Raw genomic sequence first — 27,778 nt, 5'->3', positions numbered from 1 at the left:
AATTGTTAAAAACAAGAAAATTAAATAGATGTAAGTAAAAGTTTACAAATGAACTTCTTCTTTTCTCTTTCTTTCTTTTTTGACTGTGCAGCTCCACTTACAGGATTTAGTTTCCCAACCAAGGATTGAACCCCAGCCAGGGCAATGAAAGAGTCCTAACCACTGGACTGCCAGGGAACTCCCTACAAATGAAATTTTCAACAATAATTACGCTTTATGGTAGGTCGGGCATCTTTGGTGGTTCAGTGGTAAAGAATCTTCCAGCCATTGCAGGAGATGTGGGTTTGATCCCTGGGTATGAAAGAGTCCCTGAAGAGGGAAATAGCAATCCACTCCAGTATTCTTGCTTGGGAAGTCCCATGGACAGAGTAGCCTGGAAGGCTATAGTCCATAAGGTCACGAAAGAGTTGGACACGACTTAGTGACTAAACAACAATGGTATGTCTACTTAAAAACAGTTTCCAAAATCTTTTTGGACAACTTGAAACCCTGAAGGTATACTGAGTTGAGTTAAATGATAGATATTCACTGCATATCTAGATCATTTCCAAATATGATACAATACTGAAACATTAACTTCTGGACGTAGGTTTATCCACTTTGGCTTCCTTTACAGAGGAGCTAAAGATACTTGGTTTTGTTAATAAATGTGTTTTGTGCCACAATGAAAAATTTATTATGAGGAAGAATAACTTTCAGAAAGTTAAAATTGTAAAATATATTTATAAGTTTACCAGTCCACAAAATACTAATGTGACAGATTGCTTACTTCTTAGTTTTCAATAGGAATTAAGAATGCTAAAACATATGCATAATTTAAATTACTGGAAATAATATAAGGAACATCTTTATAAAAGGAAAGTAGTATGTGTTTATGGGTGAGGAAAGGTACCTTTTAAATAATCTGCCTGGAAAGCAAAGATTTTGTGTCTTACCAGAATAATTTACTGTACTTCATGTTATCTTTATCTTAAGGAAACTCTCAATATTTTTTATCAATGAAAAATTTTATTTAACTCAAATAAAATCAGACATGGAGCCCATTGCTTATTGAACCAAACCAGCACTGTCTTATCAGCTACAAGAGGGCTTTTTCACTTGATTTTTATTTTTCCAATTTGCCTGACAGTCCAACGAAGTTATCAAAATAAAAAGTAACTTCTCTTTATCAAACCACAAAAAATTCATTATTCTATTCTATAATGTAATTGGAACTTAATACCAGCCACCCTCCTTTTGCCAACTGTACAAAAAATTTTAACTTATTGTCAAATGCTGTTTTATTTATAATGTGTACTTAGATTATAACATTTTAGTTGCTAGAGTTATCATACTTAAATTTGACAATTTTTAACAACAGCACTGCAAAATTATTAAAGAATGATAGGCACTAGAGGCCAATTATTTTAGACTATGCTTTTGATGAAGAGAAAGAACTAAAATTATATGTAATGCCAAAAAAAAACCCACTTTTGATATGTCAAGGTTTTCGAGATTATTAGCAGTTTTATTTTTTCTCAAAAGCCTAGTCATATTTTTTTTAATAAATCTTTTTCTTTTCAGGCTGCTTGCCACTTTATTTTTTAATTGAAGGGCAGTTGCTTTACAGAATTTTGTTGTTTTCTGTCAAACATCAACAAGAAAAGTATGGAATGCTTCATGAATTTGCATATCATCCTTGCACAGGGGCCATGCTAATCTTCTCTGTATTGTTCTAATTTAGTATATGTGCTGCCAAGGCATGCGCAAAAGCCTAGTCCTATTTTTTAAGACAGTTACTCTGCAAATAAAAAACCCTGAATATTAAAAGACTAAGGGTTTAGGGTTTTTACAACCCTGTAACTTTCTGTGCTTGCCTTCAAAGTCTTTACATGTTACTTTGGTTGAATGAATATTTTCAACAAATTTACCCAAAATCAAATTCTAAATTAATTTTTTTTGACCTGGAACCAACTCTGGGATTTTCCAAAGGACCCCTAGAATATTTATTCTCTGTCCTTGTAAAAAGAAAAATGTTAAGCTAATTAGGCTTATTTGATATGTTAAATTACAAAGGAAACACTGCCAAGTGATATTTAGCTTATCTTTGTGCTGCTGTTGCTAAGTCACTTCAGTTGTGTCCGACTCTGTGCGACCCCATAGACAGCAGCCCACTAGGCTCCTCTGTCCCTGGGATTCTCCAGGCAAGAATACTGGAGTGGGTAGTACATTATTAGCCTAAGTGTTCCAGGAATTATAAACTTTCTATAAATCTGATATGCCTTCTATAAAGTTATCAGCCATAATTCTAGTTATTATCTTAAAAATATTGGGTGTCACAGAAATAATCAAATTCCTTTGTTGATTCCATTGTAATGAACTCTCATCAGATCTACAGTCGTGGGCATTTTACAGTCCTTTGTCATTTACAGGCATTTACTTTTTCACTTTGTTGCTTTTACAAAGATGAGATTCCTGGAGAGGACTTTATGGAGTGTTCTTGACCTCTATCATCACTGTTGAATTACAGGGTGTCACAACTTGGGTACACAGTATTTCACAACTGAAGAAGACCCCACCTAACACCCAGCCCTGTGTAAATGTGGAGACCTCAAAATCCAATTGACTATGGAGAGAAGTAGGCAACATTGAGGTAGACTGCTTTCTTCCAAGAAGTCAAATTAAGAATGTTTCTTTCCATTCCTCCTTTCTTCCTTTACCATCTTTTTTCAAATTCTTACATGATTCTTCTCTCCACCTATTTTTGCCTTGCTCTAGCCTGAAACGATAATTGTTCACATGTCTCGGGTCATTACAAAGAAGGGTAAACTGACTCTTGGACTGGCTTTGATGCTGGTGATCTTGTCCTTTCTGGCTGCCATAAACTTCTCCCTGATTTCCAACACACCTGTTTCTCTGGAACAAGCTCACTGCATAAACATTTCTGGGGAAGGGGGACATAGTTACACAAAATATCTAAACAAGTCAACTGGTTTAAAGACGTCCCCAGTTTTCTAGCTGGATTGGATCATGGGGACCCTGGCTCAGGAGTACTCTCCAAACCATGACTATTGTTTTGTTTCTAGTAATTATTATTGCCTCCCTAATAATCTGGGGTCTCCCAAAGTTTTAAATGCACTTAGGGAGCCACTGATCAGCCAACAGATGGTTTCTCTCTGACTGAAAAGACAAAAAGAGAATAGAAGAATGGAACCAGCTCCAAGACATCACTTGACATCATCTCTTGTGACTACTACACTGAGAACAGAAGAGGCAATGGCGACTGAGGGTCATGCTAGTACTGGCACTTTTTAAACATTTTTATTTATTTAATTTTTGGCTGCCCTGGATCTTCATTGCTATGTGTGGCCTTTCTCCAGTTGCAGTGAACCAGGGCTGCACTCGAGCTGCGATGCGTGGGCTTCTGATCATGGTGGCTTCTCTTGTTGCAAAGCACAAGCTCTAGGGCATGTGGGCTCAGTAGTTGTGGCCCATGGGCTTAGCTGCCCTGCAGCACACGAGATCTTCTTGGACCAGGGATCAAACCCATGTCTCCCACACTGGAAGACAGACTCTTAACCACTGAATCAGCAGGGAAGTCCAGTACTGATATTTTTGACCAAACCTTGTGAACGGTCAAGAGGATGAAAGAGGGAGAATTACTTCCCTGGTGGCTCAGATGATGAAAAATCTGCCTGCAGTGCAGGAAACCTGAGCTGCATCCCTGGATCAGGAAGATCCCCTGGAGAAGGGCATGGCAACCCACTCCAGTATTCTTGCTTGGGGAATCCCATGGACAGAGGAGTCTGGTGGGCTACAGTCCATGGGGTCACAAAGAGTTGGACACGACTGAGCAACTAACACTGACATAAATTTGTATGAAAAATACTGGAACCACTCCTGCCCAGGGTGCCAGAGCAACAGACCAAAACTCAGTAACTTTGGTGTCTCTATTAGTGTTCTGCTTGACCAGAAACACAGTATATCTACTCAGCCAATCCCCAAACACTTAGCCAGCCCTGGGCTCTATACTTACTTCATGGTTTTTCATTCATTTTCTATTTTTCCCTTCCTTGTTCTTTATTCTTTAGTTTCAGCCCCATTCTGCAGTTTTTTAGATCCTTGGGAACAAACACTTGTCACTTCATGAAGAATTAGAGTATATTTAACACTTACATTTTCTTCCTTAATCTTTTTTTTTTTTTTTTGACCTGCTGCTCAACTTGTGGGATCTCAGCTCCTAGACTAGGGATTGAACTTGGGTGATGGCAGTGAAAGCATGGAATCCTAACCACTAGGCCACCAGGGAATGCCCCTTAATCATTTTTTTTTTTTAACAGTACTACTGTGGGCAAGAATCCCTTAGAAGAAATGGAGTAGCCATCATAGTCAACAAAAGAGTCTGAAATGCAGTACTTGGATGCAATCTCAAAAACAACAGAATGATCCCTGTTCATTTCCAAGCAAACCATTCAATATCACAGTAATCCAAGCCTATGCCCCGACCAGTAATGCTGAAGAAGCTGAAGTTGAATGGTTCTATGAAGACCTACAAGACTTTCTAGAACTAACACCCCCAAAAAGATGTCCTTTTCATTATAGGGGACTGGAATGCAAAAGTAGGGAGTCAGGAAATACCTGGAGTAACAGGTTAATTTGGCCTTGGAGTACAGAATGAAGCAGGGCAAAGACTAAAAGAGTTTTGCCAAGAGAATGCACTGGTCATAGCAAACACCCTCTTACAACCACACAAGAAAAGACTCTATACCTGGACATCACCAGATGGTCAATACCGAAATCAGATTGATTATATTCTCTGCAGCCCAAGATGGAGAAGCTCTATACAATCAGCAAAAACAAGGATGGGAGCTGACTGTGGCAGTTCATGTGACCATGGACTCCTCCTTATTGCCAAATTCTGACTTAAAGAAAGTAGGGAAAACCACTAGACCATTCAGGTATGACCTAAATCAAATCCCTTACAATTATACAGTGGAAGTGACAAATAGATTCCAGGAATTAGATCTGATGGACAGTGTCTGAAGAACTATAGAGGGAGGTTTGTGACATTGTACAGGAAGCAGGGATAAGACCATCCCCAAGGAAAAGAAATGCAAAAAGGCAAAATGGTTGTCTGAAGAGGCCTTACAAAAGGCTGTGAATAGAAGAGAAGCGAAAGGCAAAGGAGAAAAGGAAAGATATACCCATTTGAATGCAGAGTTCCAAAGAATAGCAAGGAGAGATAAGAAAGCCTTCCTCAGTCATCAGTGCAAAGAAATAGAGGAAAACGATAGAATGCGAAAGTCTAGAAATCTCTTCAAGAAAGCTAGAGATACCAAGGGAACATTTCATGCAAAGATGAGCACAATAAAGGACAAAATGGTATGGACCTAACAGAAGCAGAAGATATTAAGAAGAGGTGGCAAGAAAACACAGAAGAACTATATAAAAAAGATCTTCATAACCCAGATAATCATGATGGTATGATCACCCAACTAGACCCAGACATCCTGGAATGCAGAGTCAAGTGGGCCTTAGGAAGCATCACTACTAACAAAGCTAGTGGAGGTGATGGAATTCCAGTTGAGCTATTTCAAATCCTAAAAGATGATGCTGTGAAAGTGCTGCACTCAATATACCAGCAAATTTGGAAAACTCAGCAGTGGCCACAGGACTGGAAAAGGTCAGTTTTCATTCCAATCCCAAAGAAAGACAATGCCAAAGAATGCTCAGACTACCACACAATTGCACTTGTCTCATGTGCTAGTAAAGTAATGCTCAAAATTCTCCAAGTCAGGCTTCAACAGTATGTGAACTGTGAACTTCCAGATGTTCAAGCTGGTTTTGGAAAAAGCAGAGGAACCAGAGATCAAATTGCCAACATCCACTGGATCATCAAAAAAGCAAGCGAGTTCCAGAAAAACATCTAAATCTGCTTTATTGACTATGCCAAAGCCTTTGACTGTGTGGACCACAACAAACTATGGAAAAATTCTTAAAGAGATGGGAATACCAGACCATTTGACCTGCCTCTTGAAAAACCTGTATGCAGGTCAGGAAGCAACAGTTAGAACTGGACATGGAACAACAGACTGGTTCCAAATAGGGAAAGGAATATGTCAAGGCTGTATATTGTCATCCTGCTTATTTAACATATATGCAGAGTACATCATGAGAAACGCTGGACTGGATGAAGAGCAAGCTGGAATCAAGATTGCCGGGAGAAATATCAATAACCTCAGATATGCAGATGACACCACGCTTATGGCAGAAAGTGAAGAACTAAAGAACCTCTTGATGAACGTGAAAGAGGAGACTGAAAAAGCTGGCTGAAAGCTCAACATTCAGGAAACTGATATCATGGTCCTATCACTTCATGGCAAATAAATGGGAAAACAGTGGTAGACTTTATTTTGGGGGGGGGGGCTCCAAAATCACTGCAGGTGGTGACTGCAGCCATGAAATTAAAAGACTCTTGCTCCTTGGAAGAAAAGCTATGACCAACCTAGACAGCATATTCAAAAGCAGAGACATTACTTTGCCAACAAAGGTCCGTCTAGTCAAGGCTATGGTTTTTCCAGTAGCCATGTATGGATGTGAGAATTGGACTATAAAGAAAGCTGAGCGCTGAAGAATTGATGCTTTTGAACTGTGGTGTTGGAGAAGACTCTTGAGAGTCCCTTGGACAGCAAGTAGATCCAACCAGTCCATTCTAAAGGAAATCAGTCTGGAATATTCACTGGAAAGACTGATGCTGAAGCTGAAACTCCAATACTTTGGCCCGCTGATGCGAAGATCTGACTCATTTGAAAAGACCCTGATGCTGGGAAAGATTGAAGGCGGGAGGAGAAGGGGACGACAGAGGATGAGATAGTTGGATGGCATCTGACTCAATAGACATGAGTTTGAGTAAAGCCCAGGAGCTGGTGATGGACACCGAGGCCTGGCGTGGTAGTCCCTGGGGTCGCAGAGTCGGACACGACTGAGTGAACTGAACTGGACAGTACTAATCTGTTATAAATACTGAAGTAGTCACAGATTAAATAATGAGATGTGCTTTAAAACAATCCTATTGGATGGGGAAAGATTGACTAAACAGATTGATAGTATTTAAATTATTGTTGACACGAGCTAATGTATACATGAGGGTTCATTATATATTCTCTCCATTTCTGTGAATGTTTGAAATGGTCTGTGAAAAAAAAAAAAAAATGGGGCTTCTTAACCACAGAATTTCAAGCCAGTCATGATCCGCCCCCCCCCCCTCCCTTTTCCCTAAATAAATTGGGTTGACTATTGCAGCATCCTCCTCTCTCTGTAATGGTTCGTTCCACTCTTCCGCGGTCTTTCCGTGGTTCTTTCCTCCTAGTTCCCGCGCTGTCCACCTCCCCCCACGCAGTCCCAATGGTTTAGCCTGGCTTTCCGGAGGAAACCCCGTGGGGCGGAGCAGGAGGTTTCCGCGAGTGGCCGCAGTCCCCTCCTCGGAGACCACTTGGACCGCTCCGCGTCGGGAGTGGGCGGGTAATCTTGGGGCAAGACGCGAGTCTTGGGCTCCGATTGGTCAGTGCCGGAGTAAACATCCGTCTGGGTGGGGCGGGGCCGGAAGTGGACGGCGAAGGCAGCCGCTGTGGAGATTCCGGGCTTGTACTTGGAACCTGCAGGTGCCATGTGCCGGGCTGAGCCACGCTGAGGGGGCCGCGGGGCGCTGAAGGGGACGGGAGGCTGGGCCATGGCTGGCGCTCGGGCCGCCGCTGCTGCGTCGGCGGGGTCCTCGGCTTCTTCGGGCAGCCCACAGCCACAGGAGCCAGGACTCGGGGAGCTGCTGGAGGAGTTCTCCCGGACTCAGTACCGGGCCAAAGACTGCAGTGGGACTGGCGGCTCTAAGGTGAGTACGGAGCAGCAGTGAGCAGAAAGAAAAGGTCCCTGCCTTGGGAAGTAACTGAGGAAAGGCTGAGGTCAGGGGTGAGAGGACGGAAAGAGAGGGAAGTTACCAGGGTCTGGACTTTGAAAGGAGGAACTGGGGTCAGAGTGAACCAAGGAAGGAGGACATTTTGGTTTGAGACAGAAAGGTTGGAGGTCAGGGATCAGCCCTGAGAGACCGTGTTCAAAGATTAGAGAGGGGGAGCTGCAGGGTGGGGATAATTCTCTTGCATCAGGTATGGGGACAAAAGCCCTCAAGTCTAGACTTTTTAAAGGCTAGAGAATTTCTGCAAGTCAGAGATTAGAGTGAAGGGGATGGAGGGGTGGTGCAGAATGGAGCAAAGAGGTAAGCCGAGTTGTGTTGCCTCCTGAAACAGTCTCAGCATGACTTAGAATTAGATCCATCCCTTTCCTTCTCGCGTAGAGTAGGAAGACAGCCCACACTCTCTATTCCTTTATCAAAAGCAAGTCTTAGTTCTTCTGTTTTTCTACCCTTGGGATTTCCTTCAGTCTCTTTATTGCTAGACCTGGAAAGTTTCCAGTCTGGTCACGCCATTTCCATCTTAGGCGCTGCCTGGCAGTCTGATGGGAATCTTGCTGACCCTACCATCTTTCATTCCTCACGTGGTTTTGGCAGGTTTAGCATCAGGTTTTCCAATGGAATTCTCTTCCATGCAGGGCCATGAAACTGGTTTGGCTCCAGACCATCAGCATCACCTGGGGTGTTTATTAAAAATAAAGCTTCCTTGGTCCCACCCAGTCCTACTGAGTTAGAATTTCTGAGGTTGGGAACCTGGAATTTGTAATTTTTAATAGGCTTCTTAATGATGTTCATGTCCCTTGCAATTTGAGGATTCCTCATTCCTGTGAGTTTTTCCCACCCCATTGATCTTTTGGGTGGTTACAGGTTCAGTGGTTTTCCTGGGCCTCTTTTCATTTTACACACCCATGAAGATCAGTGTTGTAAAAAGTTATGTCTGACTTTAACTCCAGCTGGCCTTAAACTTTCTGATCTTTTGCAGGCTTGTTGAGATGTTACAGGTTTTCTGCCCTTCTTCTAAGGGGCCTTTCCTGAAATGAGCAAAATAAGAGCAGTTTTAAGGGAGCTGTTCCTTCTATTTCATAAGCAAATTGTAAGGAGACACCTTTGTCTGCAGCTTCTACTCATTACACTAATTAGAGCTTCTAGGTACTGTTCCATGACTGGAGAATTAAGAAGCATCTGGAGCCAAAGGAAGATAATATTTTGATGCTGGTTAAAATAACCTAGAGCAAAGGTTCTTAATACTTAGGGGCTGTGGACCCCTTTGAGAATCTTGTGAAAGGTGTAATCTTCTTTGGATGCCTAAGAAACACAGTTTCATCACAACATTGAGGGCTTCAGAGTCCCCCCCTGCCCCCACCAAAGTTTATTACATGGGTTCATGAACTACACATTTAGGGCCTATGACCTAGCAACAGGTCTCTTCCTTGTATTGAATTATAATTATAGAGGGAACGGTTATTCCCAGAGATTTCTCCAGGGCTGCTGCTGTTGTTGCTGCTAAGTCGCTTCAGTCATGTCCGACTCTGTGCGACCCCATAGACGGCAGCCTACCACGCTCTCCCGTCCCTGGGATTCTCCAGGCAAGAGTACTGGAGTGGGTTGCCATGTCCTTCTCCAGTGCATGAAAATGAAAAGTGAAAGTGAAGTCACTCAGTCATGTCCGACTCTCAGTGACCCCATGGACTGCAGCCCACTAGGCTCCTCCATCCGTGGGATTTTCCAGGCAAGAGTGCTGGAGTGGGGTGCAGGCAGGACCCACCTAATTCTCAATCCCAGAATCTTCTTTATGTTCATATCTCCTCTTCTGTGCAGGTTGAACGCATTGAGAAGAAGTGTCTGGAGCTGTTTGGCCGAGACTACTGTTACAGCGTGATCCAGAATGTGAATGGGGATATCTGCGGCCACTACCCACAGCACATCGTGTTCCTGGAGTATGAGAGTTCGGAGAAGGAGAAAGACACGTGAGCATCATGTCACCAAGGCATGCCCTTCTGGGAAGGCCTTGACATCTCATCCCCAGGGTCAGGAAAGTCTGTCGTTGGGCAAGACAGACTTGCTTTTCCCAGATGTTAAGCCTTTTTGGCATCCTGATAGCACAGCATAGAAGAAGCAGCTGAATGTCACAGTCCTGGTCTCCTGTCTTACTCCCACCGTATCGGTCATTATCCTAAGACAGCTGACGTCATGCCCCACCTCCCTAAACCTCAGTGTTTCCTTTTTTTAAGAGTGAGTAGGAGGTGTGCTTTGTGGACATGCTTAAGGGCACATACATGCATAGAGCTTAAAAGCCTGAGGTCAGTGTACTTGCTGGCTGCATCGCTAACTTGGGCAAGTTGTTGAACTGCTTTGGCTCTTAGTTTCCTCATCAGTTCCTATCTCTATTTAGAAAAGTGACTAGTTCAATCCCTGGTGATAAATGGGACTATTCCAAGCTCGATGTGTGTGTTCTAAGAGTTAGAAATAAGTGCTGCTATTTATTGAGGACCTACCAAAGCCTGGGTGCTTTCCTGTGAGGTAACAGTTCACCGGGTACTACTGACACAGAGCACCCAGCACAGGATGCAGCCCGTAGGCAGTAAGTAAACGGTAGCAGTTGTTGGACACTGATAAGTAATCACGCTTATTACTTATAAAGCTTATAAGAAATAATAAGTACTTATAAGAGGCTTATAAGGCTCTAGGAAGTGCTTTATGTTGATCTCAAAGTTTGTTCTGCTAGACTTCCTGCTTGCTGTTGATTTTAAGGGAATTCCAGGAGGTGTTGCCAACAATATCTGAAACCCTGGCCCCAGGGAAGCACTGTTATGAGAAGGGCTACAGTAGAGTCATCCTACGGGGTGTAGCAGGCCATCATTGCTCACAGCACTGCTCAGAGCTCACTGGCTAGAGATTCTGAGTCCTGGGCTCCAGAGCCACTGAATCAAAATCGCGGCATAACAAGATTGCCCATACATACATAGAGGTTGGAGAAGTGCTGCTGTAGACAAGTTGGGGAGAAAGGTAGATCCTGCCTGGTGTGTGAGTGTTTGGGGAGACCCTGTGGTGGAGATGCCTTTCAGCTGGAATTGCACAGACAAGTAGAAATGTCCCTTAAATGTCCCTAGTTAGGGACTAGCTTGTATAAGGTCTTGATCGTTGGTCCAAGGAGTGTGGACTTATAGGTGTTAGTGGTTATTGGGCTAGTACCCTCTGAGCACTCATTGAAATCACAGATTCCAGGGGCCCTAAATCAGAATTTCTACATCACAGAGAGCTTCCTAGACGACTCCTTTGCTATAACCTGGAACCACAGGGAGCCAGAGAGGGCTTAGACAAATTTGCTCATGTGTAAGATGGGAGACATATAATAAGTGTGCCCTCTAACCAGGTCGAGGTGGAGTTCCCTAAGAAAAAGGAACTTACTGGGGGAATTAATTGTATGTAGATCATAGCATGTGTATGCCTGCCTCTTCTTTCTATCACTGCCAGGAAGCTCCCACTTTGCCTAGCAGAGTCTCTCCTTCCAGACCAGGACCACCACAGTATATCGCTAACCCTAGTGGAGTTAAAATCTGTTTTTACTTTTCACTTCTTGCAAGGCCTCAAAGTGATACTAAGTGGGCCATGTCTTAAAGAGAAGGGAATATGTGCATGTGTGGGTGAGAAGAAATAGAACTTTTTGCTTCTTTACATGCCTGGATTTGGTGTTACTATGACACTAGTTAGACTGAGTTGCACAGGGTAGAACTGGATTCAGGAAGTGGTTTGGTTCTATTAATCCACCTCCCCAGTTTAGCCCATCATCTGGGAAGAGAAGCCTGGATGGGGGTCTCTGAATGGCCAAGACATGTGTTTGTCAGCAAGACAAACTGCTGCCATGGGACACATCTCAGGGATCTAGTTGGAGACCCTGCCAGAGATATGAAATCCTTACCTTTAGGTCTGGTTGGTAACACAGACCAATAAATGAGCAATGATTGTAACAAAGGCCAGAATTAGGGCAGGTATAGGTGAGGCATTGGGAGACAGAGTTAAATTCCTGCACTTGATAATTCCTGCTGGTGTATGAGCGTAGGGTAGGGGGCTTCCCTCATACCACTGATTTTCAGACACCAGCTGTGTGTTCTACAATTCAACTCGACTCTGACACCATCTACCCAGAGATAGCTTCAGATCTTACAGGCTAAGAGCTCAGTCCCACAAGACAAACATAAATACATAGCCCACTTTCATTCCTTCAGATAAAAGTATCATGTGTCAGACACAGCCCAGTGCTTAGCATGGTAAGAGAAAGATCCTAAGACCAAGAAATAATAAAAATAAAAACAGGAACCACTGAGAACAGAAACTGAATTGGTTCTTTGAGTAGGGGACCCAGGACAATAAAGCACCAGCTAGCCTAATGAAAAAAGTGTGCCTTCCTCCACATAAGACTGCCCAGAGCCCCGAGGATGGAAATGCTGGTGTGTTCTCTCCTTTGGTTCTGTGGAGCATTTGTTGAATGGAAGTATTCAGCCTGGGAGACTCAAATGCAATTTCAAGGGATTTAGAGCTGCTGGTGTGAGCTCAGAGTCAGTTAAAGCAGACGGTGCTGGGACTTCCGGGCTCCCAGTACAGGGGGCCTGGGTTTAATCCCTGGTCAGGGAACTAGGTTTTGCATGCCATAACTAAAGATCCCACATACCTCAATTAAGACCTGATGAAGTCAGATAAATAAAAATAATTTTTTTTTTTTAACTCAGCAGATAGTGCTGATCTCATCTGTGCAAATGACCTGGGGCCACCAAAAGGTGGGAGGAAGACTAATGTAAGCAGTATTACATGTATTTTGTTTTATATTCTCTTGGCATCTGAGTTTAATTAGGCAGTTATTTTGTACTCAGTTACCTTTTTATTTCACAGAGTGAGGGGAAGGTGGAAGAACTTCCAGTGAGCCATGTTTTTTCTGGGGCCTGACTAATTGTCCTGTGCAGCTTCCCTGGGAACTCAGCTGGAAAAGAGTCTGCCTGCAATGCAGGAGACCCCGGTTTGATTCCTAGGTTGGAAAGATCCCCTGGAAAAGGGATAGGCTACCCACTCTAGTATTCTTGGGCTTCCCTCATGGCTTAGATGGTAAAGAATCCACCTGCAATGCGGGTGACCTGGGTTCCATCCCTGGATTGGGAAGATCCCCTGGAGGAAGGCATGGCAACCCACTCCAGTATTCTTACCTGGAGAATCCCATGGACAGGGGAGCCTGGCAGGCCACAGTACATGTGATCGCAGAGTCGGAGATAACTGAGCAACAAGCACAGCACTCTACGTACCGTGAAGAGGCACTCCAGCCTTCTTCCTTCCTTCAGAAAAGAAAAAAATCTTGGTCGTAAAAATAACATGGGGACTTCCCTTGTGGTCCAGTGGTTAAAACTCTTGAGCTTCCACTGCAGGGGCCACTCACTCCCTGGTCAGGGAGCTAAGATCCTGTATGCTGCACAGTGCAGCTAAAAAAACAGAAAGAAAAGAGAAAAGGAGTCTTATGTAGTCACTTCTCTATTTGAATTATAGTAAAGATGTAATAAATTTGTGATTTAAAGCAAAATGCTTAATAAAAATGGGGAAAAAGTCTTAAATCATGCCTTACAGAAGCATACACCATGGAAAGTTTAAGTCCTCTTCTTTAACTTCTTGTTTTCTTTCTACAGTCACCAAACTGTTGGTCCAAGTTATTTTTTTATTATCAGTTTTTTTTATGCTTCCTGTACCTGCTTTCTCTAACCTGTATCCCCAGATAAGAGGATTTTTTCAGTGATTATTTCTTCAAATAATTTTTCTCTCCCTCTCTCTCTTCTCTTTCTAAGACCCATATAATGCAAATGTTAGTACATTTGATGTTGTCTTAGCGGTCTCTTAAGCTCCTCTCATTAAAAAATTTTTCTTGCTGTACTCATTGGGTGATTTTTATTTTTTATTTTACTGTCTCTCAGATTGCTCATCTGTCCTTCTGTATCATCTGATTTGATATTGATTCCCTCTACTGTATTTTTTATTTCAGTTATCCTATTATTCAAATCTGACTGATTCTTATTTTTCTGTCTTTTTTTTTTTCCTCTCTTTTGGATTGGAGAATAATTGCTTTACAGTGTTCTGGTGGTCTTTGCTTTATATCAGTGCAAATCAGTCATAATTATATACGATGGCGCTAGTGGTAAAAATGGCACCCCACTCCAGTCCTCTTGCCTGGAAAATCCCACGGACGGAGGAGCCTGGTGGGCTGCAGTCCAAAGGGTCACTAAGAGTTGGACACGACTGAGCGACTTCACTTTCATTTTTCACTTTCATGCATTGGGGAAGGAAATGGCAACCCATTCCAGTGTTCTTGCCTGGAGAATCCCAGGGACAGGGGAGCCTGGTGGGCTGCCGTCTCTGGGGTCGCACAGAGTCGGACATGACTGAAGTGACTTAGCAGCAGCAGTGGTAAAAAGCCTGCCTGCCAATGCAGGAGACATAAGAGATGCTGATTTAGTCCCTTGATGGGAAAGATGCCCTGGAGGAGGAAATGGCAATCTGCTCCAATATTCTTGCCTAGAGAATGCCATTGACAGGAGCCTGGTGGGCTACAGTCCATGCGGTCACAAAGAGTCAGGCATGACTGAAGTAACCTCACACACGTGCATGCACGAACATATATATATATACATATATCCCCTCTCTCTTGAGCCTTTCTTCACTTCTGCATTCCACCCCTCTAGATCGTCATAGAGTCCCAGGCTGTGCTCGCTGTGTCATATAGCAGCTTCCCGCTTGTTATCTATTTTACGCATGATAGTATATATATGTCAGTGCTGCTTTCTCAGTTTGTCCTACACTCTCCTTCCTGCTGTTTCCACCAGATCGTTCTCTATGTCTGTGTCTCCATTTCTTCTCTGTAAATAGGTTCATCAGAACAATTTTTCTAGACTCCATGTATCAGGTTTTTATTTGAAGACCTTGTTTTAACTTCAGTTTCAAATCCTCACTTGATAGTAGTTATTGTATTAGTAACTGGCTTGAGACTATATCTATGAAGGCTACTAAGAAAGCAGCAGTGTTTTCAGAAGACTGTATTTTTATTAATGCCAACAGAATTTAGATATGCTTAAAAAGGTCCCAGTGGTATTTAGGAGTCACTGAACTTACTCATTCTGAAACAGTTATTTGTGTGCACATGTCATACAGTGACACTAGCAGGACTGGGATGTAGGAGGGGTGACGCCCTCTCGGACTCGGCCTGGAAACTCAACCCTTGTAAGAAAGGAGCTTAACTATCTTCCTTCCTTTTCTTCCATTACTCTGCATAGCCGGGAGAGCTTCCCACTGTTGAACTTCCTGCCTCCTGTTTCTCTTGGAACCAGAAGTTCTTACTGGCTGATATGGAGCCTTTTGTTAAGAATCGTGGGTGAATCTGTGACAGTAGACCCTTATTTTAAGGGTCTGCTATAGGTGTGACTTGCTTAAACTCATTTCCAAATGTGTTTTTGTGTGTGTGTTCTAGAAGCTCCCTAGCAAAGCTGGGTGTGTTAACTTCCATGCTTCTCAAGGCCACAAATAGCTTCTCTTTCACCGCCTTTGCTCCAGCATTCCCTGCCCTGTTGACATTTTAGACTGTTAGTGTTGGTTGAAATGTTGATGATGTATCAGAGGCTCATAACCATGTAGAATGTGAACTTCATCATATCCTGCCCTCTGAAAGAGCACAAAGATGGCCCCATTATTGCCATAGAGGGTCCCCAACATATTTGTCCTACTTTTGGAGTGAAAGACTAAGCACCCTAGATATAATCAACATTCAGTTTGCTTCCTGTGTTTCTTCATTGTCAGTACCATGTCTTCAGAGTAGCTCACTTTTTTGTTTTGATCTTAAAGGGTTTGAAATCAGGATGATTTCAGTTTTAGTACCTATAATCTGGCTTTTTTTTTTTTTCTTGAAAGCTTAAAATGTCTGTGATCTAGAATTTAGGAATCTGAGCATTTATTCAATTTGAAATGAATATTTACACACACACACCCCTAGCATGGGTTACACAGTACTCATGCACAAGCAGCCTGACCTACCTCTCTTGCCTTGTGTTAGGTTTCAGAGCACTGTGCAGGTGACCAAATTGCAAGACCTCGTCAACCGCAGCAAGACAGCCAGGTGCAGAGGACGGTTTGTCTGCCCAGTGATCCTGTTCAAGGGCAAGGTAAGACCTCCCCATAGCCTCTCTCTCCCTCCCTTGGAGGTACCGGGCTTAATGCAGAGTATACAGTTGTCTCAGCAGTGGCCACAGGACTGGAAAAGGTCAGTTTTTATTCCAATCCCAAAGAAAGACAATGCCAAAGAGTGCTCAAACTACCACACAATTGCACTCATCTCACATGCTGGTAAAGTAATGCTCAAAATTCTCCAAGGCAGGCTTTAACAGTACATGAACTGAACTTCCAGATGTTCAAGCTGGTTTTAGAAAAAGCAGAGGAACCACAGATCAAATTGCCAACATCCATTGGATCATCAAAAAAGCAAGTGAGTTCCAGAAAAACATCTGAATCTGCTTTATTGACTATGCCAAAGCCTTTGACTGTGTGGACCACAACAAACTATGGAAAAATTCTTAGAGATGGGAATACCAGACCACCTGATCTGCCTCTTGAGAAACCTATATGCAGGTCAGGAAGCAACAAGTAGAACTGGACATGGAACAACAGACTGGTTCCAAATAGGAAAAGCAGTGCATCAAGGCTGTATATTGTCACCCTGCTTATTTAACTTCTATGCAGAGTATATCATGAGAAACACTGGGCTAGAAGAAGCACAAGCTGGAATTAAGATTGCCAGGAGAAATATCAATAACCTCAGATGCAGATGGCACCACCCTTATGTCAGAAAGTGAAGAAGAACTAAAGAGCCTCTTGATGAAAGTGAAAGAGGAGACTGAAAAAGCTGGCTTAAAACTCAACATCCAGGAAACTAATATCATGGTCCTATCACTTCATGGCAAATAAATGGGGAAGCAGTGTCAGACTTTATTTTTGGGGGCTTCCAAATCACTGCAGATGGTAACTGCAGCCATGAAATTAAAAGACACTTACTCCTTGGAAGGAAAGTTATGACCAACCTAGACAGCATATTAAAAAGCAGAGACATTACTTTGCCAACAAAAGTCTGTCTAGTCAAGGCTATGGTTTTTCCAGTGGTCATGTATAGATGTGAAAGTTGGACTGTAATGAAAGCTGAGTGCAAAAGAATGTGCTTTTGAACTGTGGTGTTGGAGAAGACTCTTGAGAGTTCCTTGGACTGCAAGTAGATCCAACCAGTCCATCCTGAAGGAAATCAGTCTTGAATATTCATTGGAAGGACTGATGTTGAAGCTGAAACTCCCAGTACTTTGACCACCTGATGTGAAGAGCTGACTTATTGGAAAAGACCCTGATGCTGGGAGAGATTGAAGGCGGGAGGAGAAGGAGACGATGGAGAATGAGATGATCAGATGGCATCCGACTCAATGGACATGAGTTTGAGTAAACTCCAGAAGTTAGTGATGGACAGGGAGGCCTGGTGTGCTGCAGTTCATGGGGTCACAAAGAGTCGGACAATGACTGAGCGACTGAACTGAACTAAACTGACAGTTGTCTTGTTGCCAGGCAAGTTTGCGTGGTTAACGGGTGCCTGCTGTGGTGGAAAGCAGGCCAGAGAATCAAACCAATTCCAATACCACTTTTTTCAAGGGTGACTCTAGGTAGGAAAGGGATGGTCACAGCAGAGGACTCCACCCTATGTCCTGGAGCCCTGCTGGCTAGGTTCTGATCGCAGCTCTGCTGCTTCCTGGCTGTGCAAGACCTCCATTTCCTCCTCTGTCAAATGGGAAAAATAATCATGCTTACATCACAAGTTTATGAATAGATTAGATCAAATAAGTTGTTTGTCCATTCTTTCAGTAGAGTAATTTACCAAGTATTTATTGGATATGTATCATATTCAGGCCTTAAGGTACCTCAGCATATATGATAAACAAAAATTCACACCCTTATCAAGCTTATATTCTATTGAATGTTGTTAATTCCGTACCCAAATAGGGTCTCATTTCACCTATTTTTATAATCCCATTTTGCAGATGAAATGAAGGCTCAAAGTGGTTAAATAACTTACCCAAGTTTATACAACTTGAGAGCTGAGATTTCTGCAAAACGCCCTCAAGTTACTACACTGTAGCTTGGCGTCACATAGTGTGGTATCAGAGGAACCCACTAAAGATGGGCAGAGGTGTGGACTGACAGGCATGGCCTCATTAAGTGAGCGGGACTAGGCTACAAGCTTTGGAAGAAGAGTGGGAGGGTATTCCAGGCAGGTGCCTGCCTGGGGGTGTACAGTGAGGCAGGCATGAGAAAGGCTGGGAGACGACCTGATGGGAGTGAGGTAGGTGGCGGAGCTGAGGATGGAAGGGGCTGAATGCAGGAGGCTGGATGCTGGCTGAGGTGTTTGCATTTGCCAGACAAGCCTCTGTGATTTCTGGGCAGGGAAATATAGGATACAAATATCATTTTGAGAAAGGCTAATCTAGTAGAAGCAGACCAATAGCCTGGAGGAGGGGAGGAGAACAGAAATGTCTGCCCTCTATTCTGTTCATCTGGTAGGTGCCTGCGTGTGCTGTGGTCCTGGCACCTCTGGGACTTTAGTCCATTCTCCCGGCATGCAGGCAAGGGCTGGGGCACAGCAGTGCGAAAGAGAAATGCTAGCCTGATTCCTCTCCTTTTGTGCCTTCATGTGACAGGAGGAGATAGGAAAGGAGAAGCAGCCACAGACTTCCATAGGGTAGGTCTGTTTCTTCTCCTGTGCTTTTCTTTTGTAAATGGAAGCAGGGCAGATGTGACAGGTGAGTCAGGAAGCCGCAGACCTCATAGGGTTGGTCTGTTTTAGGGGAAAGTGTGTCTGGGAGTGAAGTTCCAGAAATTGATCATCTTAAAGCTTATTTATTCCCACTTCCCCTTTGGAAAATTTCATGTTGCTCTAAGCTGTGACAACTCCAGTTTAGATAACTGCTATGTGGATCGTAGTATTTGTCACTAGAAATTATGTAGGAAATACTCAAACCAGTACTTCCCACAGTGTGTTCCATAGAACAGTAGTTTAAGGATATGCTTGTGCGAAGCATTCCCTCTCAAATAAGATTGAGAGACATCACACCCTAGATTCACCCTGACCCCTGAGCTCCAGATTCAGGAGGTACATTGGCAAGTGTACGTCAGTATAGGAAAGGCTCTAAAAAGTCCTGAAGCAGAGGAATCTGTGTGGTGTTGTCCTTTCTCACTCTGCAGGCCTTGAGATGGGAGTTTCCAGAATGCACTTGGGAAATTGCAGTGAGACTGAGAGAAAGAGCCCCAAGGCAACACATTTCAGAGGGAGGGTGAAGAGTTGGAGGGATGATTTTTTTATTTTTGCCATACCCCAAGGCTTGTGGGAGGATCAACCCCAGGCCTTGATGGACAGTGAAAACATGAGTGCCCTAACTGCTGGACTGCCAGCAAATTCCTTTTGCGGGGGCAGGGGTGGTATTATTTTGAGGCGGCTTTGACACTAAGGGCTTTACCATTCATCCTGCTTTCTTCTCCCTTTGCACCTTCTTGTCTGTTGATGTGATCCCATTGTGTTCCCTGTAGCTTCCCCTGACTCAGTCGTGTTCACTGGCTTAATACCTACTTACATACATTTTATTCCTATTGTGTTTGGAAGTCTGCTATCTCCTCTCTGCCGTAATCCCTATGAGGACAGAAGCCGTGTCTTATTACTGCTATCCTCCCAGTGTCTAGCAGCTGCCTACCCAGCTGGTATGGGCAGGCTCTCTAGGAAGACACTACTCTTGGGTTACACAGTAGTGGGCTCTGTGCTGGGTTCTAGGAGGACAGGTGACTGAGACAGTCCTGTCACCCTGGAGCTCAGTGAGTGGGGAAGGCAGAGCTATGAACTTGAGGATCAAGAGATGGGGAAGAACAGGAGAGGGTCTTCTGTTGTGAGGTGGGCATCTTGTTCTCAGGTGGGTCTCCCAGCAGGCCCTAATGAGTTTGGTGACAGCAGCATTTGCTGTCAACATACTCAGCCAAGCTGGGCCGGGGAATGTGTGCTCAGAAGTGCCGACTTCCTGCTTCCTTCCAAACTCAGTCCATTGTGGCTAGTGCAGCTTAGGAACTAAACGTCTGGTTTTGTTTCATTTCAATTAATTTCCATTTTCTAATTGAAGCAGTGTAGAATTTTTTTTGATTAAACACAATTTTCTTTTGGGGTAGGACTACATTACCCTTTAAACACTGCAAATAAAGCATCCTACTTGCGATGTGCTGTAATTATAAAATACATATTGGATTTTGAGGACTTAATCCCCAAAATGTAAAATATTAATAATTTTAAAAGTGATTATATGTTGACATAGTAATATCTTGGGACATACAGGCTTAAATAAAATATATTATTAATTTTTTAATAAAACTCAGTTCAAGCATTTAAGAGTAAGCTGTTCTCATGTGCCATTTTCTCCCCCATCACTTGTATCTGGTTTCTAGGCAATTAAAATTGGAACAGCTCCTCTTTCTCTCTGTTTCCTCCCTTAAGAAATGGGGAGCAGAGATCAGCTGCTTTTATTCTGCTTGCCAAAGTTGGTACTACATTTATAAATCCTACAGAGCCATCTTCCTCATGGAACATTAGAGGCCACTCCTAATTAGGTAAAAGGATAGCTTTCAGAGTGTATCCTGCTTTTTCAGTCAAGAGCTAAGCTTGAAGTACGGAAATGGTGTGCTGTGCACTGGAGCTGTGAAGCCCAGGAGCAAGGTCAGGCGTGGACCCACCCATGGGCTACGGCTTCCCCCAGACTCCAGCTTTTGGGACCTTCCTGTGGAGGTTGGTGGTTCACTTGGGAAGCCAGCTAGCTCGCCCATCCTTCTCCACCTGATGAGTCCCCTGGGCTGGGTGTGGCTGCCTCTGAGACCAAAAAGACAGGGACAGGTTGAGGGGATTTGGGGAAACTGGGGAGCAGAAAGAAAAATCTGAGCCTTGAAAAGAGCTCAGAGCTCAACAGCTCAAGAGGGGATGTGTGTCTGCCTGAAAAAGATTTAAAAGAAATAATGGAAAGAAGAGTGAGATTTGGTGCCGTAGCTTGGATGATGGGGGAGGGAGACATGGTAACATGCTGGTCAAACTCAAACAACTACCCCCCTCCCCCGACTTGTTTGCTCATGAATCAGACCTCCCCCAATACCATTGTAATCTTGAGGGTCCTCAACCTGAAAATGGACACTCCATTGCTGCAACTCCTAATTACTGGGCTGGTCTCTTCTGAGTAGAGGATGTTATTTGAGGCTGGAGAGGGATCTGTGGATGGACTTGGAGATATAAGTAAACTCTGGCATGTACATTTTTATCCGGAGACAGTTTGTCATTATGATCAGATTTGCAAAATCCTTTTGGACCCAGAGAAAGTGAAACATTCCCCCGTAGAGTGCATCATCCTCAGGCTAGCAGGACTCTCTGCCCAAGCCCTTCTTTACAGGCTTCCAGGACAGCCCTACCTCAAGTGCGTTCTGCCCCCAGCACTGGAAAAGCACCCCCGGATTTTAGCAGGTTGCTTTTCTGTCATTTGCGCCCTGTCCTAAGCTGCCAGTGATGACCTGCCAGTTCCTACCATGCCCCTTTCCTGTAGCAGCAAAACTGTTTCTTTCCCATTGTCTTACAGGTGGAGAAGGAGACGCCCTCTGGCAATATTCTGCAGTCTTCCAGGGACCCTCCTTATACTGCCAGGCTGCATGACCCATTCGGAAATGTCCCCCCTAGCCCCCAGTTTAATCTCCCAGCCTGTAGCTAAACCCTGGGGTCACCAGATCCCAGATACCTCTTCCCATTCCCCCACCCCTCTTGGAACTCATCAAACACGATTTATAAAGATTCAGCCTTAGAATCAGATAGTGAGAGGCTTCCCTGGCGGTCTAGTGGTTAAAAATGTGCCGTGCAATGCAGTGGATGTGGGTTCAGTCCCTGGTCGGGAAGTTGAAATCCCACACGCTGCAAAGCAACTGAGACCTAACACAGCCAAATAAACTTAAAAAAAAAAAATTAGATAATGAAGTTCACACCTGTTGCCTGGTTTCTAGAATTCTAGCTCTTGTAATGCTGCTTCAGTGATGAGCAAAGAGTAAAAGCATAGTTAAGCACAGTTAGAGTTACTACATTCCTTTAGTACGTAGGAGAGAGAAGGTAAAATTTCTTTAAAAAAAAAAGCCCCCAAACATTTCTCCCTTAATTGACTCTCCTGCTCCAAAGGTTTCCCTTCCCTGTGCTAAGCAGTTGCAGTGACAGCACAGAAGCTCTGGAGGGATATGGGCTCGGTCAGATCCCTGCTTAATTCCTCACTGTGGTACCTCAGGCCCTACTTCATCTCCCTGCGCCTGTTGCTCTTTTCATCTGTGAAGCAGCAGCAGTGCCTGCCCCCAGCCACACTTGCCTTAAGGGCTTGTGAAAACCCAGTGGAAAGGTGGTGTTTGTGTTTCACTGACATGCTGACATACACACATGATAATCTCCAGGTCTTACCCCAAGTAAGACCACTTACATGTGACAGCCACTGAGTCTACCCATTACCATTAGTGACACTCTGGTGCCTCTCGTTTGGGGGAGAGAACCGCTTGACAGAGGCTGTAGGTTAAAATCTAGGCTTGCTTCAGAGAGACTGCTGTCACAGTGGCCCTGATGCTGAGACTTTGGGCAGTGCTCTTGTACCCATTTCGCTGGTCTGGAATGATCAGAAGAGTTCCAGGGCTTCCCCCTACTGTGTGCACTTCAGAAAACCACCTGACTATTGGTCAGAGGGTACAAACTTCCAGTTGCAAGATGAATAAGATTTGTGGATCTGATGTACAGCGTGGTGGTTATAGTTAATAATACTGTTATGTACCTGAAAGTTGTAGAGAGAGATGGTCTTAAGTGTTTCTGCCACACAGAAAAAGAAATGGCAATTATGTGACCTGATGCAGGTGTTAGCTAACTCTGTGGTGGTGATGGTTTTGCAGTATGTTAGTGATCTTGCCTGAAGAATCCCAGGGATGGCGGAGCCTGGTGGGCTGCCGTCTATGGGGTTGCACAGAGTCGGACACGACTGAAGTGACGCGGCAGCAGCAGCAGCACTGATACAAATCGGCATGTTGTGCACCTTAAACTTACACAATGTCATGGGTCAATTATATCTCAAGAGAGCAGGGAAAAGTAGAACCAAAAAACTCCAGAAAACCATCTGACCCTGAAAATGTGGTTTCTCTCCCAGCACATTTGCAGGTCAGCCACACTGGCTGGATGGGGGGAGCTGTATGGACGCACTGGCTACAACTATATTTTCTCAGGTGAGCGTTGAGCTGCAGCCTCTGTGACTAAGAACAGGAGCCCAGTCATGAAGAATAGCTACCCAGGGCCACAACGGTCGTGGTGATTATGGGGTGGGCAGCAACCTGGGGCAGGGGCAAGGGCATCTAGAGCCCTTCCTCTCATCACCTGAGAAGATGCTTGTGGTGAGAAGAATGCCAGACGCTTGGAACATCAGGTCCAGGGAGAGGGAGGAGCATGGTCCTTGGGGTGGAACCAGGGGTAGACTGGTTAAGCAGCCCTTGCATGGAGCCCCTGCCATGGCCCAAGTGCTGACCACAGGTTCCTCCCACAGGGGGTGCAGACGATGCCTGGGCAGATGCAGAGGATCTCACGGAGGAGGACTGTGCTCTTCGGTCAGTGCCAGGCAGTTACGGGTCTGGGCTTGGGTGAGGGGCAGGTATCTGACCAGTGATGGCCATTTTCTACTGATGGCCGTGACATCATCAGTGGTCCAGGTGAGTGGATTGGCTTCCTTCGTCCACATCCCTGAAACAGAGTTGTTGAAGTCCACCCCGTAGCCTCACCCGCAGCTGACTTTATGAACTGCCTGAGCAGTTTGTCTTTATCCTGGCTGCTCACAAGGACCCCAGGAAGAGTGCCCCAGTCCTGGGGTTCCTGGCACTGCAGGCCCAAGACATGGTGCAGACATCTGTGTGTCTTCAAGCCCTGTGGTTTCCAGGATGTTGATGTCCAGCCTACCAGGTGATGCTGGACACACCTGGCCTGAGGACTGTGGTCAACACATCGGAGATGCGGGCACCAGAAGTTCCACAGCTGTGTGATTGGTGCCATAAGGGAGTACAGCACAGGAGTGCTTTAGGTCCCCTGAGAGGGAGGGAGGGGGCTGGCTCCCACTCTCCCTACCTCCTTTCTAAATACTTTTTAGAAAATGACAGTAATGGTATTTTGGAAAAGCTCCTTTGCATGGTCTGTGCCACATGGAAAGTCTTTAACTGGCGTCAGGCATCTCTGGAATGCACATCAGCACCCTAGTCAGATCAGCTGCCCAAAATCACGGCTTGGAGCTTGAAAAAGCATCTCGCTGTGCCCAGCTTCTGCCTGCTGGTTCCACGAGCAGTGGCTCTGGCTTGCACACAGGAATGTTTGGCTCTTCCCCCGAGATCAGACGACCTCTGCTCCAGCCAGGCCATCCTCCACATTGCGCACTGTTCTCGGCGAGGCATCTGCTGGGTTCAGCAAAGCAGTGGGCATTAAAAAAATAAATTAACGGTGACTGTTTATTTGTTCTACTTTTGCCTTTATCTCTATGACTGATCAGAAGGCAGCCTGGGGATTAGGAAAATTTCATCTTTCTCCTTGCTTCAGAGGCCGCCTAAGCAGAGGGAATTCGCTTGCTAGTATTTCACAATCAGTTGATAAAATAGCTCTAAAAAGTCCATCTCCCAATGAGAATTCCAATCTGTTACATTTTGAGCAAGTCATATGGCTAAAAATGGTCATAAATAGGGGAGAGGGAGGAGGGTAGAGAGAGAGAAACTCTAATGGAAGCTCAGAGACTCGATCAGCCACCAGCCTGCTGCTTTTTAGAACTTGGAGATTATCTTGAGTCTTCTGGCTTAATGTCAAGCAGTGCCTGAAAGCCCTTTCCTGCCCCAGCTGCATATTGCTTCTCTTTGAAATGTGTCCCAGAGAGCAGGATAATCTCTTGGAAAGTCACCTTCCCTCACCTTCACTGGGACCGCTGTCCCGTCTGGCCTTCGCAGCCTCCCTCTCCTGGAGAAGGGAAACAAGTGCTCCTGTAGCACCTAGACTTCCGGAAATGGATACTCAGTGCAGCTTCTCTCTCTGGCTGTCTGTTTCAGAAGTTCCGACACACATCTCTTTGATAAGGTCAGAGGCTATGACATCAAGCTGCTCCGGTACCTGTCAGTCAAGTACATCTGTGACCTGATGGTGGAGAACAAGAAGGTGAAGTTTGGCATGAAGTGAGTGCAGGGCACCCCCTCCAAGTGGGTGGAGGTCATGTGTTCAGAGGCTCGTGGGCTCAGGGATGGTGCAAAGCAGTCACCAGGGCGCACTGGGTGCCAGGCCTTGAGCATCCTCTCCCTGTATCCTCACACAGCCCTCGCTGTGAGGAGGTTCTTATATCCCCCTCATGCAGGGGAGAAACAAGCCAGAGAGGGTAAGTCACTTGCTTGGGGGAGTCCAGTAAGCACCAAGGGAGCCACCAACGTCTCGTGTACTCTGCTGCCGCTCTGCCATTTCTGGTGGATTAGCATCTCTTTTAAAGTGGATCCAAAAAAAAGGGTGGATCCAGAAAATCAGTATTCACTCAATTTTTATATCCCATATGGACCAAATTTTCACAGGACAAAGAAAAATGAGAAAAAATGGAGCCTGGGTTGGGGTGATGAATTTGGGGAATTTTCCCAAAGTGTAGCTTGTTTATTCTTTTTATAATGCTGACCTTTAATTATGCCATGTTTATCTTAGAAAATAAGCCACGCTGAGGCTAAGTTACAGCTCGGCTGTCTGTAGGTCCCCCTGCCCCTCCGTCATCTGTCAGAGTAGTCCTCCGTCTCTCAAATGCTGCTGGGGAGCATCCTCAGCCGATGCTGGAGAAGACAGTGGAGAGGAGAGTCCCCCTCGGGGCCCCTCCTCAACAGTGTCTGTGCTTCCTTCATCTGGGAGGCTTGTACGGATTGTGGTTCTGTGGCTTTATGTCCCATCGCAGGTGCTGTGGTATCAGGGAGAGTCAGCGCTCTCACCTGGTGACTTCGGGTAGGCAGCACAGAGGTCCCATTCTTAACTGTTCAAAGTCAGCCTGACAGAAGGGCCTCATCCCAACTCTGAGAGGTTCTGTAGCAGGAGGCTTGTCTGAGCTGTGGCGATGCCTGTGGGGAATGGCACACATGGGCTGTGGTGCCGTAACACGTTGTGTCCTGTCTTGTAGTGTCACCTCCTCCGAGAAGGTGGACAAAGCCCAGCGCTATGCCGACTTCACTCTCCTCTCCATCCCGTATCCAGGTAGGGGCTCCTTCCAGGGTCCGGTCAGGGGACAGGCTTCTCAGGACTGGGGCTCCGAAGGCCACCTGCAGGCCCTGGCCACTTAGGTGCTCAGGTGCCCTGGAGCTCCCCAATAGCATACACTGTTGCTCAGCGTAGGACAGTGTGGTTCCCGGTCCGTGGCTCTCAGCTCTGGGTAGGACACTGTCCTGGCAGGGCTTTGCCCTGGGAGGGGCCTAGGGATGGAGTCTGGACTCACACCCACCCTGCTGTACCCTTGAGCGAGTTCCTTCACCGTGCCAGTCCCAGGTTTTCTCAAGCATCATGGAAGTCGGTGAGGCTTAGCTCAGGGTCTTCTCGGATTAGGTGAAGTCAGGTTGATCAGCGTGCTCTGTGCCACTAACGTGCTGTTCTTGGGGTCAGCCACCAGTCGTGCCTTGCTGGCTGTTACTGTGGTGACGTAAGCACTCTGTTCTCAGTTGTACGTGGTTGGTGGCCTCGTCATGTTGCAGAGTGCTGTGGTGAGCATGCAGCTGGCTACATGTGTCTCTGGCACAGACTGTATGTAATCTGTAGCCAGGGCAGTGTTCTCTGCACTGCGTGGGTCCATTGGTAGCATTGTAGCCGTCTAGCAACGCTTGTTCAGGGAGGTATGAGAGCCCTAACCTCAGTGCCAGACTTTGTGAACAGACAGCAAAAAGTGAACTCGTTGTCCTTAAAACCTCTCTCCTGCTCCTCAACATTAGCCCTGCCTTCAGTCCTCTGCTGGATCTTGTCTCTTCATCTTGGATCCATAGGGCCAATGGCAAGAGCAGACTGGTGACCCCAGATTGCTGTCAAGCCACAAGGCCTTCTCTTTAGAAGCTCAGGTTCATCTGGTGCCTGGTGGGCAGAGGGTATCCTCATCAGTGTGAGCCGGTGGTACCTGAACCACGACCCCCGGTGGCCTGGCCTCCATCACTCTGGCCTCCGTCAGGGACTCTCCTTCCTAATCTCTGCCAGCTCAGCATTTGGTGGCTTGTAGGGCTGGACGTGCATCTCAGCTGCAGCACCATGTCCTTGAACAAGTCCCCTAACCCTTCCAAGGATAAATGAGGATAACGCTGTTTATTTCTGGTTGATGTGCCAGGTCCAGCCCTGACAGGTGCTCGCTGACACTGGGCCGAGTGATGGGTGCGTGGGAGGAAAGGCTTGTTCTGGCCAGATGCTGAACCATTAACAGTGACGCCTGGGCTCGGCAACATCAGAGCTGTCAAGAAGATGTCCCACCTGGGGGTCTACATGAGGGCTTCCATAGTGTAGTTTTCAGGTTGGTTTTCAGACCAGGCTCCCCACTCTCAGGAGATGCTTTGGGGTCCGCAGACTGAAGTACTCTGCCTAATGGGAAAGCTCTGTGTTGGCTGAGGACCCAGGTGTCAGCTTTCTGTATTTGTATTCAGGTTCTCAGTAGGACTTGGTTTAGAAAAAATTGTTTTGTGCCAGAACAGTGGCAC

At 45.4% G+C, this 27,778-nt stretch overlaps 1 protein-coding gene and 1 non-coding gene across 13 annotated transcripts in view; one reads left to right on the top strand and one right to left on the bottom strand.

The window, feature by feature from the left end:
- Positions 1-1,641: 1,641 nt before the first annotated feature.
- LOC114109467 (U6 spliceosomal RNA) lies at positions 1,642-1,743 on the bottom strand. The gene has a single exon (XR_003586153.1). It is a non-coding gene; the product is annotated as a U6 spliceosomal RNA (small nuclear RNA).
- Positions 1,744-7,580: 5,837 nt separating this feature from the next.
- MTMR14 (myotubularin related protein 14) overlaps positions 7,581-27,778 on the top strand; it is a 43,868-nt gene continuing 23,670 nt past the window's right edge. For 11 of the 12 annotated variants that reach the window (XM_060402814.1, XM_060402812.1, XM_027958117.3 and 8 more), the window contains exons 1-7: positions 7,581-7,864; positions 9,758-9,906; positions 16,014-16,122; positions 23,221-23,296; positions 23,611-23,671; positions 25,142-25,264; positions 26,233-26,306. In XM_060402814.1, coding sequence (XP_060258797.1) covers positions 7,709-7,864; positions 9,758-9,906; positions 16,014-16,122; positions 23,221-23,296; positions 23,611-23,671; positions 25,142-25,264; positions 26,233-26,306 — 748 coding nt within the window. In that variant the 5' untranslated portion in view covers positions 7,581-7,708. The remainder of the gene's footprint in view (positions 7,865-9,757; positions 9,907-16,013; positions 16,123-23,220; positions 23,297-23,610; positions 23,672-25,141; positions 25,265-26,232; positions 26,307-27,778) is intronic. The other variant, XM_060402816.1, reaches the window with a different exon arrangement.

Source organism: Ovis aries, chromosome 19, assembly GCF_016772045.2.
Source record: "Ovis aries strain OAR_USU_Benz2616 breed Rambouillet chromosome 19, ARS-UI_Ramb_v3.0, whole genome shotgun sequence".
Taxonomy (NCBI): Eukaryota; Metazoa; Chordata; class Mammalia; order Artiodactyla; family Bovidae; genus Ovis; species Ovis aries.
This window is presented reverse-complemented; position numbering and strand designations above follow the sequence as displayed.